This window comes from Oncorhynchus kisutch, linkage group LG6, assembly GCF_002021735.2.
Source record: "Oncorhynchus kisutch isolate 150728-3 linkage group LG6, Okis_V2, whole genome shotgun sequence".
NCBI classification, from domain to species: domain Eukaryota; kingdom Metazoa; phylum Chordata; class Actinopteri; order Salmoniformes; family Salmonidae; genus Oncorhynchus; species Oncorhynchus kisutch.
In genome coordinates, this window is record NC_034179.2 from 64696603 (window position 1) to 64718031 (window position 21429).

A 21429-nucleotide genomic window follows, 5' to 3' on the forward strand; every position below is an offset into this window, starting at 1 on the left:
ACAGGGAAGGATTAAAGGGAGAATGCAACCAAACACACACATCCATGTATCACATTTGACTCCCTGTAAACAGGAAATTAAACAACAAAGAGAGTCCCGGATTGGTTATATTTTTATTTTACACTTTGGACCCAGGCCAGTAATAACGCCACTGATTCAACTAGGCAAGTGCCTGACAGGGTTGGGGTCAATTCCATTTCAATTCAGAAAGTAGTTCCACATTTTCCTTGTTGAAAAGCATTGAAGAGAATTGGCATTGTAATTTCAATGTATTTCCTGAAGTGACTGGAATTTAAATGGAATTTACCCTAAACCTGGTGCTTGATGACTCATAGAGTAGCTAGTTCAAAACTAGTGCTGGGTTGGAACAAAAATTTGCCACACTGGGACTGACTACTCCAGGACCTGAGTTGAGACACGTTGGGCCTGATACCAACCTGCAGTAATAGAGCAGCAGACAGAGCAGCACCAGCACCAGCAGAGCCATGGAGCCCAGGATGGTTAGGAGGAAGATGGTGTGGTAGGTGGTGATGTCTCGCAGGCCCATGGGGTTCAAAGCTGAGCCTGCAACATAGGGGTGCACTGTAAAACATTTCCTGCCATTTTATAGTAAATTACTGGCAGCACAGTAGCCTGTTGCTTATTGTAAATCTACAGTAAAATAATGTCAGCACAGAAGCCAGTAAATTACTGTAGATTTACAGGACCTTTACTGAAACACAAATGTACAAAATATTACTGTTACACCTGACTACAGCTACATGCTGTCTTTCCCAAATTTACAGTGCATTACTGGAAGTGTAGTGGTTGGTAAACTGTTGCAGATTTACAGTGTAGCCAGCTAGCGCCAATGATGGGCAGTATATCTGTTAGGTATTTCACTACCAATCATTTGTATTTCACTGGCCTGAAGTACAATTAATGTATTTTGTAACAGTTTAATTATAATACATGTATTTGTATTTTCTAATACAAAAATAAACCTGCAAGTAGCCCGCTTAATTACAACAACATTCTTGTTTAATGCACTCACTGCAAGTCACTCTGGATGAGTGAATTACCAAAATGTAAAAATGAACAATTGCAACACACACTGCTGGGTATTATTCTAATGAGCTCCACCCCCAAACAAATAGTTTGAGTGTGGAACTCACTAGAATAATACCCAGCAGTTTGCTTTGGATGTGTTCCTTTTTAAAATTGACATTTGGGTCATTAGCAGACTTTTCTGTCCAGAGCAACTTACAGTCATTAAACAAAAACACATATCACAGTCATTGCAAGTAAAATGTAACTGTTACTGAGAATGGTGTTGTAGTTAAGGATACATTGGTCTTCAAGGTATTTTCTATTTGTAACAAGATACCTTTTGATGTATCTTTGCCCAGATCTGGCTAGCGCAAAGTACATTACTGTAATATTCACAGGAACTTGCTACTAGGTTCCTGTAAGTTACTGTAATATCAGAGCAACGATACAGTACAGTAAGAAAGTAAATGCTACTGTAAACGTAATATTGGTATTTTACTGCAATTACATGGGATTGGTGCAAGCAGGTTGGCTGCTAGGTATGTGTATATTACAGCATATTTATGAATATTTGGTGTTTTATATCACTTGCACTTCTAGAGGCCTAAACAAAGGCTTCCAAACTGTCCGTGATTATAGTAGTGGGCGGGAAACAAAGCTTCTAGTAGCATTGAGGCTTTTCCAGCCAATTGTGTCAAAAACAGGTTCATTACTCAAGGCTTTGATCAACACAGTGTACACCAGTGGCACCTGCTGGTCAAAATCATTTAGAACAGACAACTTATATAGATGACGTCTTCTACCAAAACCAATCAGGTGGTTGTTTTCGGACGTCATTGATCATGTGCTTCTGATAAAGTGATACATCTCGGAACGCCAGTATCAAACATAACATCGATAGATTACAGGGCAAAACAGACTTGGCAAAACACTCAAACAGTAAAGGTTTAAGACTTGCTGCCACTCTGACCTGTCCCTATACACATTCAATTGTTAGGGCACTACTACCACATTAGTTCAGATGGTACAGTATTCTTACTAACTGGTGCAAAAAATGTAGCTACTTATAAGGCATGCCTCGGAATATGTTAATGAGCCAAATCTTGTTCCTTTACTGTAGATTACCGGAACAGGTTTTAGATTCCAAAAATACAATCTAGTACTGTACTACAGTAAATTCCTGGCAGCACATTAGTCAGTAAATTACTGTCAATTTACATGTCAAGGTTTTTAGTTTCCAAAAATACAGTATGGTAGTGTATTCTATGGTGTACAGCGTTCTCACTAATGGGTGCAACAAATATAGCGTATTACAAGGAATGCTTTTAAATATTTTAAATAGACCAAGATTCTTTCCCCGCCCACAACATTTTCCCACAATATACCATCATTCACATTATGCTGCTGTAAATATACAGCAAAACAGGTAATACAGTACTCTACTGTAATTCCGCAGTGTAGCGGAATGCCATTGAGCCCCCATAATGCATTGCTCTGCAGAGTACTGTACATTAATATAGAATTACAATAGCTAACAAAATGTTTAGCAGTAAATTCACAGAAATTTGTTAGTGATAAATAAGATACTAGGATGGGCCAAGTCTGCAACAGGACTCCCTATAAAAAGCTTTGTAATGGACAGACCACAACCCCTAGCTACACAGTTTCTTCGCAAGAGTGCACAAAAAGTGTTCATTATTCAATTTCTATCTCATATTGACATAGTCTTAAGACAGGCATCACCAACTAGATTCAGCCGCGGGACGTTTATTTTTATTTTTTTGGCGGATGGTCAGGGGGCCGTAACATAATTAGAAATAATCAGTAGACTGCAAATTGACCTCAAAAGGTTCAAACAGACTAAAGCATAATCATTTCAAACCTTGCATACATTTGTATACAATCACATATGTCTCTCTATTATGCGTGGGAATACTTTGGAACAGATTTACAAAATGAAAAACAATTTATTTTTGCTTAGAAAACTTAGGGGGCCAAATAAAATCACCCAAGGGCCGCCAGTAGGGGGCCTACAGTGGGGCTGTAGAAAAAATGTCAGACTGATGCAAACCTGAGCTATGTCAACATTGTTGACATAGTCAAAAAAAAAACACAAAATACAATTACAAAATACCATAAAAATCTATGTATCAAAAATAAATGACGAAATACTTGTATTTTGAAATGTATTTCATTAAAATGCATGTATTATGTATTTTAAAACAAGAAAATACATTTGCAAGTAGTTGGCCCGCAGCAACAACATTCTCAGTAATGGTTACAGAATCGTTTTACTTGCTATGACTGTGATATGCTGTTTATCTAGATTAGTTGAATGCAGGGACTGTTAGTCACTGGATAAGAATGTCGGCTAAATTACCAAAATGAACATAGAAAAATTATAGTGCCATAAGACTTCTGATACCAATGCAGGGTGAAAGGGAGACACACAATTGTGAACAGCTATAAAAATAAAAATAAATGGTATATAAAAGTATTTTTGAAAATACAAATTACAGAGGTAATTCAGCCCATTGTAATACAAATAGCAAAATACTCAGAAGTAATTTAACTGCATATTTCAAATACATGTAACGGAAATACTGCCCATCTCTGGACATAGTTACTGTACCTGTGGTTGAGGGAAAGGCAGCCAGCCAATATCCTAGCTGGTTGGCCACAAAACTCCATGTCAGCTGTGCTCCTTCTTTCTTGATGTATCCGGTACCTTTCCTGACCCAGAGTCCTGTTGAAATCAGCATGAGGGCAGAATTAGTTAGTATTAGAGTAGGAATTACATTAAACATTGTGCGTCAACTTCCTTAACAATTTAAGAGATGTGTGTGTAGATTTCCATTAAGATACTTATCACTCCAAAATATATTCCCAAAACTGAAAATGTATACAAATAAAGGGAACACTTAACACTTAAACAACACAATGTAACTCCAAGTCAATCACACTTCTGTGAAATCAAACTGTCCACTTAGGAAGCAACACTGATAGACAATACATTTCACATGCTGTTGTGCAAATGGAATAGACAACAGGTGGAAATTATAGGCAATTAGCAAGAACCCCAATAAAGGAGTGGTTCTGCAGGTGGTGACCACAGACCACTTGTCAGTTCCTATGCTTCCTGGCTGATGTTTTGGTCACTTTTGAATGCTGGCGGTGCTTTCACTCTAGTGGTAGCATGAGACGGAGTCTACAACCCACACAAGTGGCTCAGGTAGTGCAGCTCATCCAGGATGGCACATCAATGTGAGCTGTGGCAAGAAGGTTTGCTGTGTCTGTCAGCATAGTGTCCAGAGCATGGAGGCGCTACCAGGAGACAGGCCAGTACATCAGGAGACGTGGAGGAGGCTGTAGGAAGGCAACAACCCAGAAGCAGGAGGAGCACTGCCAGAGCCCTGCAAAATGACCTCCAGCAGGCCACAAATGTGCATGTGTCTGCTCAAACAGTCAGAAACAGACTCCATGAGGGTGGTATGAGGGCCCGACGTCCACAGGTGGGGGTTGTGCTTACAGCCCAACACCGTGCAGGACGTTTGGCATTTGCCAGGAGAACACCAAGACTGGCAAATTCGCCACTGGCGCCCTGTGCTCTTCACAGATGAAAGCAGGTTCACACTGAGCACATGTGACAGACGTGACAGAGTCTGGAGACGCCGTGGAGAACGTTCTGCAACATCCTCCAGAATGACCGGTTTGGCGGTGTGGGGTGGCATTTCTTTGGGGGGCCGCACAGCCCTCCATGTGCTCGCCAGAGGTAGCCTGACTGCCATTAGGTACCGAGATGAGATCCTCAGACCCCTTGTGAGACCATATGCTGGTGCGGTTGGCCCTGGGTTCCTCCTAATGCAAGACAATGCTAGACCTCATGTGGCTGGAGTGTGTCAGCAGTTCCTGCAAGAGGAAGGCATTGATGCTATGGACTGGCCCGCCCGTTCCCCAGACCTGAATCCAATTGAGCACATCTGGGACATCATGTCTTGCTCCATCCACCAACACCACATTGCACCACAGACTGTCCAGGAGTTGGCGGATGCTTTAGTCCAGGTCTGGGAGGAGATCCCTCAGGAGACCATCCGCCACCTCATCAGGAGCATGCCCAGGCGTTGTAGGGAGGTCATACAGGCACGTGGAGGCCACACACACTACTGAGCCTCATTTTGACTTGTTTTAAAGTTGGATCAGTCTGTAGTGTGGTTTTCCACTTAAATTTTGAGTGTGACTCCAAATCCAGACCTCCATGGGTTAATACATTTGATTTCCATTGATAATTTTTGTGTGATTTTGTTGTCAGCACATTCAACTATATAAAGAAAAAACTATTTAATAAGAATATTTCATTCAGATCTAGGATGTGTTATTTTAGTGTTCCCTTTACTTTTTTTGAGCAGTGTATTTGTGTGAGTATCCCTGCTCTGCACGAACAATACTGATTTCCAATTTCTTTTTTTCCCAAAGCATGCTCATAATCCCTGTACACAACAAGGATAATCACATATACAGTGGGAAGAACAAGTATTTGATACACTGCCGATTTTGCAGGTTTACCTACTTACAAAGCATGTAGAGGTCTGTAAATTTGATCATAGGTACACTTCAACTGTGAGAGACGGAATCCAAAAATCCAGAAAATCACATTGTATGATTTTTTAGTAATTAATTTGCATTTTATTGCATGACATAAAATACAGACCTTCTCCAGATCCTTCAGGTTTCGGGGCTGTCGCTGGGCAATACAGACATTCAGCTCCCTCCAAAGATTTTCGATTGGGTTCAGGTCTGGAGACTGGCTAGGCCACTCCAGGACCTTGAGATGCTTCTTATGGAACTACTCCTTAGTAGCCCTGGCTGTGTGTTTCGGGTCGTTGTCATGCTGGAAGACACATCAACTACACATCTTCAATGCTCTTACTGAGGGAAGGAGGTTGTTGGCCAAGATCTCGCAATACATGGCCCCATCCATCCTCCCCTCAATACGGTGCAGTCGTCCTGTCCTCTTTGCAGAAAAGCGTCCCCAAAGAATGATGTTTCCACCTCAAAGCTTCACGGTTGGGATGGTGTTCTTGGGGTTGTACTCATCCTTCTTCTTCCTCCAAACACAGTGAGTGGAGTTTAGACCAAAAAGCTCTATTTTTGTCTCATCAGACCACATGACCTTCTCCCATTCCTTCTCTGGATCATCCTGATGGTCATTGGCAAACTTCAGACGGGCCTGGGCATGCGCTGGCTTGAGCAGGGGGACCTTGCGTGCGCTGCAGGATTTTAATCCATGATGGCGTAGTGTGTTACTAATGGTTTTCTTTGAGACTGTGGTCCCAGCTCTCTTCAGGTCATTGACCAGGTCCTGCCGTGTAGTTCTGGGCTGACCCCTCGCCTTCCTCATGATCATTGATGCCCCACAGGGTGAGATCTTGCATGGCGCCCCAGACCCAGGATGATTGACCGTCATCTTGAACTTCTTCCATTTTCTAATAATTGCACCAACAGTTGTTGCCTTCTCACCAAGCTACTTGCCTATTGTCCTGTAGCCCATCCCAGCCTTGTGCAGGTCTAAAATGTATCCCTGATGTCCTTACACAGCTCTCTGGTCTTGGCCATTGTGGAGAGGTTGGAGTCTGTTTGATTGAGTGTGTGGACCGTTGTCTTTTATACAGGTAATGAGTTCAAACAGGTGCAGTTAATACAGGTAATGAGTGGAGAACAGGAGGGATTCTTAAGGAAAAAACTGAATTCTTACTGGTTGGTAGGTGATCAAATACTTATGTCATGCAATAAAATGCTAATTAATTACTTAAAAATCATACAATGTGATTTTCTGGATTTTTGTTTTAGATTCCGTCTCTCACGGTTGAAGTGTACCTATGATAAAAAATTTGACCTCTACGTGCTTTGTAAGTAGGAAAACCTGCAAAATCGGCAGTGTATCAAATACTTGTTCTCCCCACTGTACACAGTATATTCTATGTAATCCTGGAGTGAGCAGATGGAACAGCTCCATCGTTACTGTACTGAACATGTGCTGTGAATCTATTACTTCACATTATAAGGCCAGCGGTGTTATGCATTCATATCCAGTGATGCGTAGCTCGTCTGTACAGAACATACACAAATGATGTGAGCGAATAACGTGATTCAGGGAAGGAAGACAGCTTTGAGTCCAGGGAGATGCTTTCCGACCATATCCACAATAACAAAAGAGGAGCGAGGGGGAAAGAAAATATTTAAAAAATATATTAAAAAGAGAAAATAAATAAAAACTTGGTCACAAAAAAAAGAGAAAAGAAGAAGAGAAGAACCATTTCCCATGATGCCAGGCGCCCTGAGGAGAGGGTCAGGATTCAGTAGCTTAATGCGTCTTGACAGGGAGACCTCTGCCCACAGTACACCCAAGGTCCCCTTCTACATCATCCTCCCGCTCCTAAAATAGTTTTAATTTCTGTCATTCTCGTTAGAATTTTCAATTTGCAGAAAACAAACACAGAAGCAGGTTATGATTAGGCCTACATGTTACTTATGCAAGTGTCCTGAATGATTTTAACACATTGTAAGGGAGAATGCAAACAGTGGTCTAAAATAAAAATGTCAAGTTTAAAGTAAGATATAGCTTATGATTAACAATTAACATATTTAAAAAAAAAATAAACATAACATTGCCTTTCAAATCGAATAAGCAATACAACTATTAGCTTAAATAACTATTAGATCTATATCATCTGTTTAGACTACAAACATTTGTAGTGCTAATACCCCAGGCAAGGAAAGTCTGTGAATATATTGCCTTTGTCATCACAGCAGCAATACAACCAGGGCCTGTATTAATTAAAAGTGCTCATCTAGGATCAGGTCATCTTATTCATTATGATCTAAAAGTCAAAACTGATCCTAGATCAGCACCTCTACTGATGCTTTGTGAATACAGACGGAGGCCTGAAAATCCATTAGGACAGCTTTACTGCCCATTGGCTACAGTACATCTATTTTTAGACATTAATAGACGATCTGGCATCCACAACCTCAAACATTGAACCACCTGAGAAGTCAACATAGGACTTCTAGGCTACATATTGAGCCAAGCTCTAATTAACACAACCTAAGTGGTGTGAATAGAAACACACTCAACAATCCTCTAAAGTAGGGTAAAAGGGAGTTGAGAGTGAATTGAAGTGTGAATGTGTGTCATGCCAGATCACTTATCTAGGAAGTGCTCGACCATGGATGTAGTTCTGTATGTCGACCACTAGGGGTCGCCATGCACACAGATGAACAGTAGTAGGGGCTTTTGTTTATCGCCTCAGTATAAGGCAGGGGGATTTCCAAGCCACCCCCCACAACCCCCTGACAGAATGTGTGCATGCATGTGATCCGTCTCCAAAACAAACACAGACACACAGTTGAGTCTGGAGAGATAATGGCGCCTCTGATTTAGAGTCTCCTGGGCTATATGGAACAAGAAACACTGTGTCGTCCTTCTTCCTCCTCCTTTCCCTTTTAAAGACGCCTTGAAGGAGGATGGGAGGAGATCACATGGGAGGGGTCATCATGGACAGAGAGAGAGAAAGAAAGAGTTTTCCTCCCGCCTGACAAAAGGGTCATGTTCAACTTTGATTCAACTTTTTTGACTCATCATCACACTGCATTTTCTCTTGTACTCAAGTGTCATGCATATGTGCAAATGGATACGCACAGACTGCACGCACACCCACATACACACAAACGTGTGATTCAGTCCGAAACAAATCCATTTCTCTCTTCAGCAGCAGCTCACTCTGGCCATCCACCCACATCCAATGAATATTAATCTTCTCCATGTTTCACTCTAAAATCTAATTTCCTCTCAGTCTCAATGTAGACTGACAGTCAGCAGCCTGGCATTACAGCCCATTTAGCTCTTCCTTGATATATCTGTCACAGTGCCACAGTACACTACAGTACCCACCAACTAAAGGCTTCCATGGCAGCACCTGATTCTATTTGCTAGAGTATTCCGAGTGCTCCTGGCAGGTTTCCCAAACCTCCCCTTCTGCCCCAAACATCTACAAAACACACTATGGATTTAAAGCCTTAGCACAAAGTCTTGCAAGTGTGTGTGTGTGAGAGAGAAATCTGGTGTAAAACCTAACTTTGGAAGAGAGGCCCAGGCATCCAGACTTACAGTAACTCATAAATCTAGAGGACCCCCTGGGCATACTAGACTAGAGGCCCATTTCTCTACTCAACACTGATCTTAAAGCTCCACGGGAGTTTTTTTTATTGCTCTGTGTGGGATTCAACCTGTCTAGTACTTGTTGACATTGGGTGAACCTGCGATGTTACTTGATTTGTTTTGAGTAGAAACCTTCAGGTTTACTGCTTCTGCATAGGTCAGGGAAAACTCAGGATAACTCAGGGAAAGAACGTGACTTCGTTGGACGTAAACTAAACCATGACGGAAACAAAGAATTCCTTATTCCTGCGCGCTGTTATCCAGAAGTGAACCCGCTTTTATGTATACAATATATAGTGAAATACTGTATAGAGCACTCGAGACATACTGTAGGACACCACTTGCTGCAGTACTACATGAGGGTCAGTGGGGGGCACTCTCCCCTCTTAAGCAAACAAAAGCCCACATCCCCAGAGCAGGGTGTGTGTATGTGTGTGTGCATGGTGGAATTAGAGGTGACCCCTTTAGAGATGACACGGTTAAACAACACATCCACCCTGGTGTCCACATTATAATCAGTAAGCCTCTCACCACCTAGCTAACTGTTCGTTCGTCACTGCAGATAATGAGATATGAGCTCTGGGCCTCCCACTTAGTGGACGGTTGTATAAAGACCCATACAGTTAAATAATGCATGAACCTAACGCTGCAACGCTCTGTTTGACTAATCAGTTTGCTTAAATCCTGTGCTATATTGTTCTTTTGGGTTTTACTGTAAAGATTTGATTTCCATTTTCTCTCAGCTACGGTACAGAGTAAAACATTTGCATGCATCGAATTTGAGCAAACTACTAAATTCAACACCCACAAATACCCACAATATAAGCCACTTAATGGAGCTCGAGAGTGATAGATTGTTGTTAGTGGGGGGTGCCTAGTCAATTGGCAGTAACCTGTTTTGTCCCAACACTGAACGTTAGGGTCAGCACTCACAACCATTAATCCTCAGTCATCTTAGCTACCCTGACAGGATGTGAGCAATAGCCTACAGCTAACTCCAACAGACCAGCTCACCCCACTATCAAAAATCTCTCCCTCCACCACAGCTTTGTTGTCCCCTTTCTCCTCTACTCAAAAACACTAACCCTTCAAACCTCCCCTCCCTCCCTCCCTCCCTCCCTCCCTCCCTCCCTCCGTCCATCTGTGTCTCTGTTTGCATCTCATAACATGTCACCGTGACAACATAGGACCAGAGAGGTGGGGAACATTGCCTCCTCTGTCCCAGGCCTCCTGGAGCTACATAACAGGCCTAATCAAATCATCAGGCTTCAGGACAACAACACTCTTCAGCTGCAGTTTTCCCACAAGGTGTTAAAAAAGGGATGTTCACACAAAGTCTGTTTTCATGTTTGCTGCACATTGAACACACAACTATGGTATCGGAATGACACACCCATCTGTTGTGCATCATTGGGATCTGCCGATCAATGCATGCCCATGATTTCTAAATGCGATAGTTCGGAGTTGCGCATGCATATTGCTCTCTGTATTGAAGATACAATCATGGAAGGACCCCGGGAATCCAAATGGAGCCTGCCAGATAGGTGCTTCATCATCTACCCTTGGGAAGACCTATCCAGACAGTGCAAGTGTCTGGTTGGTTATTACTTTTTATTCATTAGACTTGCTCTTCTCAGTCCATTGTGTACTGTCCCATCCTTGACATCCAACTTCAAGAAGTTGAGGTTATCATGGAGATCTGTAGAAATAGGCCCATGGCTTCGGTAACACTTCCGATGAATACCCTCTTCATAATGCATTATAATCACATTTAGAACGCCTTAGCTACGAATCATGCATAATAATGCACAACATAGGCACTAATAACTGGTCATAAACATCTATGACTAAATCCATACTGCGTAATGAAGAGGGCATTCATAGGAAGTGTTTACCAGGGTTTCTTCAGCATAGTTATGGTAATGTGAATCTCGGTAGGGAAATGCCAGGCATGTCAATGAGATCTGCAGTGATCTGCCTGTTCCAGTTCAGACACACTGGAACAATGGCTGCCATGGGAAGTCCGGACCGGTTGTCAGGACAAGAAACAACCCTGGTCTGGAGTTTTTAGGCATCGGTTCCATAAAGCCAGTGGTGGAAAAAGTACCCAACTATCATACTTGAGTAAAAGTAAAGATACCTTAATAGAAAATAACTCAAGTAAAAGTAAAAGTCACCCAGTAAAATTCTACTTGAATAAAAGTCTAAAAGTACTTGGTTTAAAATATACTTAAGTATCAAAAGTAAAAGTATCAATCATTTCAAATTCCTTATATTAAGCAGAGCAGATGGAACCATTTTAATTTTTTTTTTAATTACGGAAAGCCACGGGCACACACCAACATTCAGACATAATTTACAAACAAAGCATGTGTGTTTAGTGAGTCTGCCAGATCAGAGGCAGTATGGATGACCAGGGATGTTCTCTTGATAAGTGTGTGAATTTGACTATTTTCCTGTCCTGCTAAGCATTAAAAATGTAACCAGTACTTTTGGGTGTCATTGAAAATGTATGGAGTAAAAAGTACAATATTTTCCTAAGGAATGTAATGAAGTAAAAGTAAAAGTAGTAAAACATATAAATAAAAGTAAAGTACAGATACCCCAAAAAGGACTTAAGTAGTACTTGAAAGTATTTTTTACTTAAGTACTTTACACCACTGCATAAAGCAACAGAGGAATGTGAGTGTATGAGAGAGAGAAAGAGAGAGTGTGCGTGAGAGAGAAAGAGGGGGCTCCTGAGTGAAGCAGCAGTCTAAGGCACTGCATCTCAGTGCAAGAGGCGTCACTACAGTCCCTGGTTTGATTCCAGGCTGTATCACATCCGGACGTGATTGGGAGTCCCATAGGGCAGCGCACAACGTTGGCCGGGGTAGGCCGTCATTGTAAATAAGAATTTGTTCTTAACTGACTTGCCTAGTTAAATAAAAGGTTACGTTAAAATAAAACATTCAAAAGAGAGAAAGCAAGAGGGAGAGAGAGGGAGGCAGATGCAGAGCAAGAGAGAGGCAGAGAGAGTGTGTATGTGAGAGAAAGAGAGCGTGAGAGGGGGGAGACAGAATGAACGGGAGAAAGAGTGTGTTTGTGTGTGTGAGAGAGAGACAGAAAGAGAGAGATGTGTAAGAGAGAGAAAGAGATGGAGAGCGTTGTGTGGCTCCCTCCCTATGAAAGCATGCACAGCAGTTGTATAACAGTACTGTCAGCCAAGTGAACTGCGATATTTTAGACACTGAGGAGCAGCGCAGAAGAGGATTAACCCATGTGAGACAGGATCAGCTAGCCTGGGTAAACCACACTGAACTGAGGAAAACACTGCTGGGCACAGCGTTCAGTCTGGTTGAACCAGGCTACCTGTGACCAGCTGGGAGTCCAGGCAGCCATAGTTAGAGCAGATGGATTGGAGGTTCCTCTTATTCGCCCCTTTCCAAGCTCAGACCACTGCCATTTATATGCCTTAGATTTGTGGTCCGACGGACGGTGGCTTACTATCAATGGCAGTTTTTTTTATTGACAGGCATTTTTTATGTATGTATTTGAGTGTAGCAGCAAGCCCAATGTTGATGAACAAATGAAACTGGCTAAAGTATGTACGAGGATGTTACTGTATACAAGGATGTTTTTTTTTTTAGGGAAACCATGTTCAACTGACAGCACTCAAGAGTCAGAACTCAATCAAACAAATTGATGACACTTGGAGGGCTCTCAGTATTGGTCAGCTATGATGGTGGGTGGTTCCCTTTACCTGTCTTGTCGTCGAACCTCCACACGGGGACACTGGTGGCTGTCTGCAGGGGTGTGTCTAAGGGCAGGGGGATGCAGATATGGACGGGGTCCCACACCTGAACACTGGTCCCGTTACGACTGAAGAGCTGGGCATTGACCGCCGCCACCGCAGTCAGGCCCACCCAGCTACTGTTAGCCCCTGGGGAGAGACGACACAAAAGGTTTTTAGACCAAACACCAGTGTGGTGTGGAACCCGACAGTAGAAAATCCCAAACAAGACTCGCTACCACGCTTCTCAACACAAATAACGCCAACGCTACCATCATCATGCAAACATCACAATATTCACCCTCAGCATTTTACCGTTTGTTCACCAATTCTAAGGCATCATCATCATGGTTGACCTGGTTTACACTTGTCAGAAGAGTCTTTCCAACAGACACCATGCATTGGCTTCTCATCATTCATGACACTCAGACATAATACTATGTAATCATACTTCTCCCATGGTTTCCTGCCATCATTTCTCATAATTTGGGAGTTTTTGACAGAAATCTATTTTGGTCAAAATCGCTGGATTTTCCACTTGAGCAATTCTGCATTTTCAGCCTGTCTTCTACCCATGTATTCCCCTCCATCCATCCTTCTCTTCCTATCTCATCTCCTGTTTCCTACCTTCTCCTTTTCCATCCTCCTGTTCCCCTCCCTCCCTCCCTCCGCCCTCTCTTCTTCCACCGTCCCAAACCACCCTCCACCCCCTCCCTCTATTTCTCACCGGTGGCATTGCTCTCCAGGCCCAATGGGTAGGGGAAACCTCCTATCTCATACTGACTCTGTGCGGAGGTCAGCACAGCAGAGAGCTCTGGGTTGGTAGAGTTGAGGGCCAGAGTCACTGCTTTCCTCTGGAGCTGTATCCATGGCTGGTTTTTGACTCCTGGAGGGGGAAGGGGTGAGAGAGGAGAGAAAGTGGGGGAAGGAGGAGAGAGAGGAGGAGTCTGTGAGATTGGGGGTGCAACTGAACAAGCAGCATAACATTTCCGGCATTGGTGTGGCAATCATATGGCCTATGAAATGGGATAATACAAAGTGAAGAGTTGTAGACAGTTTTCATGGAATATAGATAGTACTGTTTATAATACTAGTAATAATAGAATAACAATATTTCCTCCCCACAAAACAGTTTTAGAGAGACACTAAATGATTTATGTATAATTTATTCTGATTATACAGAACCTAACCACAGGATCATTCCAACCCTCAAATTGAAATGACAACCAGCACACATACAGTGGCAGCATCCAGGGATTGTGACAGCTAGCAGGATTTGCTGGTCTATAGTAAGACAATAGAGACTAACCCTGCAGGTTGGACAACAGTCTACCTGCCTGTCATACTATAATCCCATTCTCCCCGTTTGATTCGGCTTGCCACAAGGGGAAAAAAAGAGGCCTAAAAATACACTGGCCCCTCGTAACGGTGCCACTTGTCTAATATGATTAGTATTTGGTGACCATGGGGCCTGATCTGTGCAGACAGCCAGGCGAGCATGTCCATGCAGAGGGTCTATACTATACTCAACACCCCAGGCCGGCTGTATTGTAGTCTCTCTCTCTCTCTCTCTCTCTCTCTCTCTCTCTCTCTCTCTCTCTCTCTCTCTCTCTCTCTCTCTCTCTCTCTCTCTCTCTCTCTCTCTCTCTCTCTCTCTCTCTCTCTCTCTCTCTCTCTCTCTCTCTCTCTCTCTCCCTCATCATTCCATTCCACCTCATCTCTAGAGTAGCGTGTTGGCACTTCTTTTCTCAGGTTCTTTGTCAATCTCTATGAGACGTGTTCAGTTTGTCTTTTCACTCACATATCCCCATTTGACACCTTCTCTGTCCCGGCATTGGAGATGATATCTCTCTTAATCTGTTTTCTACTCTCATTACGGGTTGAAACCTATTGTTATTCTCTGAATAATTGTTGTTGTTGTTGACATTGTCAAATAACTCAAGCATAGATTGGTAACTATTTTTCTAATTCGGCACTGAGATGCCATGAGTAACTTGGTCAATAAGAATGCCACCGTTTGCTATAAGCGGTCTCACTTAAACCCTCATATCTGTCGCCCTGTTTGATCTAAATACTTGAAACGTTGTATTTGCCAAGGCAGCAGCTACTCTTCCTGGGGTCCAGCAAAATTAAGGCAATTCATAAAATTTAAAAACATTTCAATACATTCAGAGATTTCACAAGACACTGTGTGCCCTCCGGTACCTACTCTACCACTACCACATATCTACAGTACTAAATCCATGTGTATGTGTGTGTATAGTGCGTATGTTATCGTGTTTGTATGCATGTTTGTGTTGCTTCACAGTCCCATAAGGTTGTTTTTTTAAACAAATTTTACTGCTTGCATCAGTTACTTGATGTGGAATAGAGTTCCATGTAGTCTTGGCTCTATGTAGTACTGTGTACCTCCCATAGTCTGTGCTGGACTTGGGGACTGTGAAGAGACCCCTTGTGGCATGTCTTGTGGGGTATGCATGGGTGTCCAATCCAGGATTACTCCAAGCAGTCTAGTCACCTCAACTTGCTCAATTTCCACATTTATTACAAAATTTAGTTAAGGTTTAGGGTTTAGTGAATGTTTTGTCCCAAATACAATGATTTTACTTTTAGAAATATTTAAGGCTAACTTATTCCTTGCCACCTACTCTGAAACTAACTGCAACTCTTTGTTAAGTGTAAACATTTTAAAAGGCAAGGGGCCTAAAGAGCTATCCTGGGGAATTCCTGATTCTACCTCGATTACGTTTGAGAGGCTTCCATTAAAGAACACCGTCTGTGTTCTGTTAGACAAGTAACTATTTGTCCACAAAAGCAACAAACTATGATCAATAATGTCATAAGCTGCACTGAAGTCCAACAAGACAGCCCCTACAATCATTTTATCATCAATTTCTCTCAGCCAATCATCAGTCATTTGTGTAAGTGCTGTGCTTGTTGAGTGTCCTTCCCTATATAAGCATGCTGAAAGTCTGTTTTCAATTTATTTACTGTGAAATAGCATTGTATCTGGTCCAATTTTTTTCCAGAAGATTACTAAGGGTTGGTAACGGGCTGTTTGATTGGCTATTTGAGTCAGTAAAGGGGGCTTTACCATTCTTGGGTAGCGGAATGACTTTAGCTTCTCTCCAGTCGAGGGCACACACTTTCTAGTAGGCTTAAATTGAAGATGTGGCAATATCATCTGCTATTATCCTCAGTAATTTCCCATCCAGATTGTCAGAGCCGGTGGCTTGTCATTGTTGATAGGCAACAATAATTATTTCACCTCTTCCACCCTGACTTTACAGAATTCAAAAGTACAATTCTTGTCTTTCATAATTTGGTCCGATATACTTGGATGTGTAGCGTCAGCGTTTGTTGCGGAGTTTGCTTATCTTGCCAATGAAAATGTCATTAAAGCAGTTGGCAATATCAGTGGGCTTTGTGATGAGCCATCTGATTCAATGAATGATGGAGCCGAGTTGGCTTCCCCCCCCCCCCAAAAAAAGTAATTTAAGGTGCCCCAAAGCTTTTTACTATCATTCTTTATATAATTTATCTGTTTCAAAGTATAGTTTATTTAGTCACATGATTTCTTAATTTGCAGTATGTTTGCCAATCAGTTGGGCTTCCAGACTTATTTGCCATACCTTTTGCCTCATCCCTCTCAACCATATTATTAGTCAATTCCTCATCAAGCCAAGGGTATATTTAACAATTTTAATAGTCATTTTCTTAAATGGTTGCATGCTTATTAGTAACTGGAATAAGCAATTTCATAAATGGTGTTAAGTGCAGCATCTGGTTGCTCCTCATTACACACCACAGACCAGCAAATATTCTTTACATCATCAACATATGAATCACTACAAAACTTATTGTGTGACCTCTTATATTAGGCCCAGCCTTTGGAACGTTGGTTTTTCCTAGATATGGCTATTATATTGTGATCACTACATTCTATGGATTTGGATACCATTTTAAAGCAAATTTCTTCAGCATTAGTAAAGATGTGATCAATACATATTGATCATTTCATTCCTGTGCTGTTTGTAACTACCCTGGTAGGTTGACTGACAACATGAACCAGGTTGCAGGCACTGGTTACAGTTTGAAGTTTTTTCTTGAGTGGGCAGCTTGATGATAGCCAGTCAACATTTAAATCAACCAGAAAATATACTTCTCTTTTGATATCACATACGAGCATCAAGCATTTCCCACATATTATCCAGATACTGACTGTTGGTGGTCTATAGCAGCTTCCCACAAGAATGGGCTTTAGGTGAGGCAGATGAACCTGTAGCCATATTACTTCAACAGTATTTAACATTAGATTGTCTCTAAGCTTAACAGGAATGTGGATTTGAATATAGACCGCAACACCGCCTCCGTTGGCATTTCTGTCTTTTCGGTAGATGTTATAACCATGTATTGCTACCACTGTATCATCAAAGGTACTATCTAAGTGAGTCTCAAAGATAGTCAGAATGTCATCTGTTACAAGCAAGTTCTTGACTTCATGGGCCTTGTTTCTCAGGCTGCTTATGTTAATATGGGCTATTTTTAGCACTTTTCTGGGTTGCTTGATTGTTTTTAATGCTTTACTGGGAAATTTATCAGAAGTAGACTTACTCATGTTAGTTATATTGGAGCTGGTAGTGCAGGGTGAGCTGCACAAAGTGGTCTTCCTACTAGGGCACACCACCTCAGTGCTAACAGTGTAACTCTGGTTCATAGGCTCATGATTACTGCATACAATAGCTGTAGGATAAACAGAAGTATTCGGTGCAATTAGGGGCACATAAATGAAGTTACTTACACTGTGTTTGCCAATGCCCCTAGGATCATGTACATTTGATGCAGCATTTGATGCAGCATTAATGATGACTCATTGTCACAATGGTAGGGATTATCTGAGCTGGTCATGGATCATTGAACAGTCATTGTACGTCTTTCCTCATGCTGAACAAATTTGCCTCAAAGACCCATTAGGTCTTTCAGGATAGATTTTCCTCCATCGTGGAACTTCTTCTCGTGAACCATAAGTGCAAATAACACAACATTCGGGTGTAGGTCCATGGTACATCTTTTAACATAATTTGAGAAAAGCTTGGTTAAGATATGGCTGAGTTATTGATAAATCAGGAAATCTGATTTTGTGTGTCCATTTATAGTGAACAAAAATATCAATGCAACAACAAGTAAAGTGTTGGTCCCAGCTGAAATAAAATATACCAGAAATGTTCCATACGCGCAAAAAACGTATTTCTCTAAAATGTTGTGCACAAATTTATTTACATCCCTTTTAGTGAGCATTTCAACTTTGCCAAGATAATCCATCCACCTGACAGGTGTGGCATATCAATAATCTGATTAAACAGCATGATCATTACACCGGTGCACCTTGTGCTGGGACAATAAAAGGCCACTCTAAAATGTCCAGTTTTGTCACACAACACAATGCCACAGATGTCTCAAGTTGAGGGTGCGTGTAATTGGCATACTGACTGCAGGAATGTCCACCAGAGCTGTTGCCAGAGAATTTAATGTTAATTTCTCTACCATAAGCTGCATCCAACTTCGTTTTCAAGAATTTACCAGTATGTCAAACTAGCCTCACAACCCCAGAACACCTGGGAAGCTCATCTGCGAACTCGTCGTCCACACCAGGGTCTTGACCTGACTGCAGTTCGGCTACGTAACCGACTTCAGTTGGCAAATTCTGACCTTCGATGGTCACTGGCACGCTGTAGAAATGTGCTCTCCACGGATGAATCCCAGTTTAAACTGTTCCAGGCAGATGGCAGACCGTGTGTATGGCGTTGTGTGGGCGAGTCGTTTGCTGTTGTCAACGTTGTGAACAGAGTGCCCCATTGTGGCGGTGGCAGGCATAAGCTGCGGACAACAAACACGGTTGCATTTTATTAATGGCAATTTGAATACACAGAGATACTGTGACGAGGTCCCGAGGCGTACTTTTGTGCCATTCAGCCGCCATCGCTTCATGTTTCAGCATGATAACGGACGCCCACGTCGCAAGGATCTGTACACAATTCCTCGAAACTGAAAATATCCCAGTTCTTACTCACCAGAGTATGCCACCCATTGAACATGTTTGGGATGCTCTGGATCAACACGTATGACAGTGTGTTCCAGTTCCCGCCAATATCCAGCAACGTCGAATAGCTATTGAAGAGGAGTGGGACAACAGTCCCCATGACACAATCAACAGCCTGATCAATATGTGAAGGAGATGTGTTGCGCAGCATGAAGCAAATGGTGGTCACACCAGATACTGACTGGTTTTCTGAGCCACACAACTTATTTTTCTTTTTTTAAAGCTATCTGTGACCAACAGATGCATATCTGTATTCCCTGTCAAGTGAAATCCATAGATTAGGGCCTAATGAATTTATTTCAATTGACTGATTTCTTATATGAACTGTAACTCAGTAAAATCTTCTAAATTGTTGCATGTTGCATTTATATTTTTGTTCAGTGTAAATCCTTTGTAAATCCACTTCTGAATGGCCTATCAACCTGAGAGTTGCTAGGTGATCAACGACGTTAACATGATGAACAATTAAGTTTGGCATTGATATCTTTAAAAAAACTTTTTGGACTATGTAACGCTAATGCTTAAAATAAATCAGAAAAGATGTGTCTTCTCATAGAGTAAAAGTCAGATTCACTCCAAAGTTGGTCTTTGGACTCATCACAATAGTCCCTAAAGAGATTGAGATTGACCAAATGAGTCTAAATCGTACACGGCTTAACATAGTTTCAGAAAAAAAGCTAAGGGATTGGCCAAAAGAGTTAGACAAATAAAAATAATCAGATTTTACGTGTCCATTTAAACCACTGTAAATCCACCCCATAGTGGTCTATGAACTTGAAACTTGTCATTGCTATCATGGACATCCCTGTGGTAGAGAAATTAACATTAAATTATCTTTGTTGTGTGACAAAACTGCACATGTTAGAGTGGCCTTTAATTTGCCCCAGCACAAGGTGCACCAGAGTAATGATCATGCTGTTTCATCAGCTTCTTGATATGCCACACCTGTCATGTGTGTTTATATTTGTGTTCAGTATAATTATATGGACCTGTGAAGTGTGGACTTCCTCATAGAAGCCAGACCACTCCTTGGTGGAGCTGTGCTTTAACTTCTTATTCTTCACCATCCCTTTCCTGCCTCTGTGCTCCTTCCTTTCTGTAGCCCCCCTCCATCAGAGGGGCCAAGCTGCTGCCCTTCCTTCACTGAAGCTAGCCCAGGGCAGGGACGTGATCTGGGGCATGGCTCTAGAAAACACAGAGCTGATTGGTTGGTACAGGTGGTCCTCTCTGGGTCCTCTTGCCATGAGGAGCTCTGAACAGTGCCCGTCTGTTAAGCAGAGCAGGATCCCAGCCAGACTGAGGAGGATGCAATGGCATAAAGGAAAGCTGGAGAGAGAAGAGGACTGAGGAGAGGGGAGTTTGAAGACTCACACAAACAAACCTCAAAAGGACTCTGCAATGGCCCTGAGAGGCAGGCAGACTGAGTCACTCCTTGGGTTCTGCTCTGAGAGGAGGGAAGGGCCAAGGAGGGAGTGGTGGGGTGGTTGCAGGGGTCAAAGGGATCAAAGGGGGAGAGTGGCAGTAGGGGTCCCAAGAGAGAACATGGGTCATCCATCACCTACATATCTGCTGAAAGCCTGGTTGAGTACGATTAAGAAGAGACCCCCAGAGGGAATAGGACAATGATTCATTCCACCCAGTTAAAAGTACTGCACTCCATTTCACAAAGCGTGTTGGAGTTTCATTGGGCCATATAATGTAATTACTCATTCACTCACAAAAAGTAAGGCCATGCATAGAAGATAGAAAACGCATTGCCTTCTGCATTAAACGTGCAGGCATACAACTGAGTGATTTTGACCTTGAGGGGGTACCGCCATTAGAGGTGACAAATGAATGGCGGTGCCCTGCATTGTGTGATCTCGTCTTATTGATGCCGCCCAGAGCCAGGGTTTGGCTGGGGTGAAAGCTCAGCCTAAGCGTGCCATCTGTCAACAAGACTGGAAAACACAGTGAGTGAGGACTGGGGAGCAACTCTTTGTGTGCTGCGCTGTAGAGCCAATGCTAACGCTAACCCCATTGAGTTTAGAGTTCAGTGGCTGGCTGAGGGGGCAGAGGTGCCTGTGGTCTGGGATGGTTTGACAGCTTTCCAATGTCTTTCTGGAGGCACTCTAAGTACTTTATCATGATGGACACACCATGTAAAAACTCCCATGGCATGGGCAGATTGGCGGTCTGGCAATTCTGACAATTATCAGAAGGGCCAGACCATCTTCAATTAGAGTGTGCTGGTTGTGAGATGCAGAGTAGGTGAATGGACGATCTCTGCATGTGTGGTTCCAACTGTGAAGCATGGAGGAGGTGGTATGG

The 21429-nt window shown here is 42.4% G+C and overlaps 1 protein-coding gene across 1 annotated transcript in view; it reads right to left on the reverse strand.

The window, feature by feature from the left end:
* The window catches only part of LOC109893207 (protein FAM171A2-like), a 65054-nt gene that overhangs the window by 4656 nt on the left and 38969 nt on the right, over positions 1-21429 (reverse strand). The window contains exons 4-7 of the mRNA XM_020486316.2: positions 13747-13905; positions 12990-13169; positions 3662-3775; positions 438-564 (exon numbers count right to left, since the gene is read on the reverse strand). Coding sequence (XP_020341905.1) covers positions 438-564; positions 3662-3775; positions 12990-13169; positions 13747-13905 — 580 coding nt within the window. The remainder of the gene's footprint in view (positions 1-437; positions 565-3661; positions 3776-12989; positions 13170-13746; positions 13906-21429) is intronic.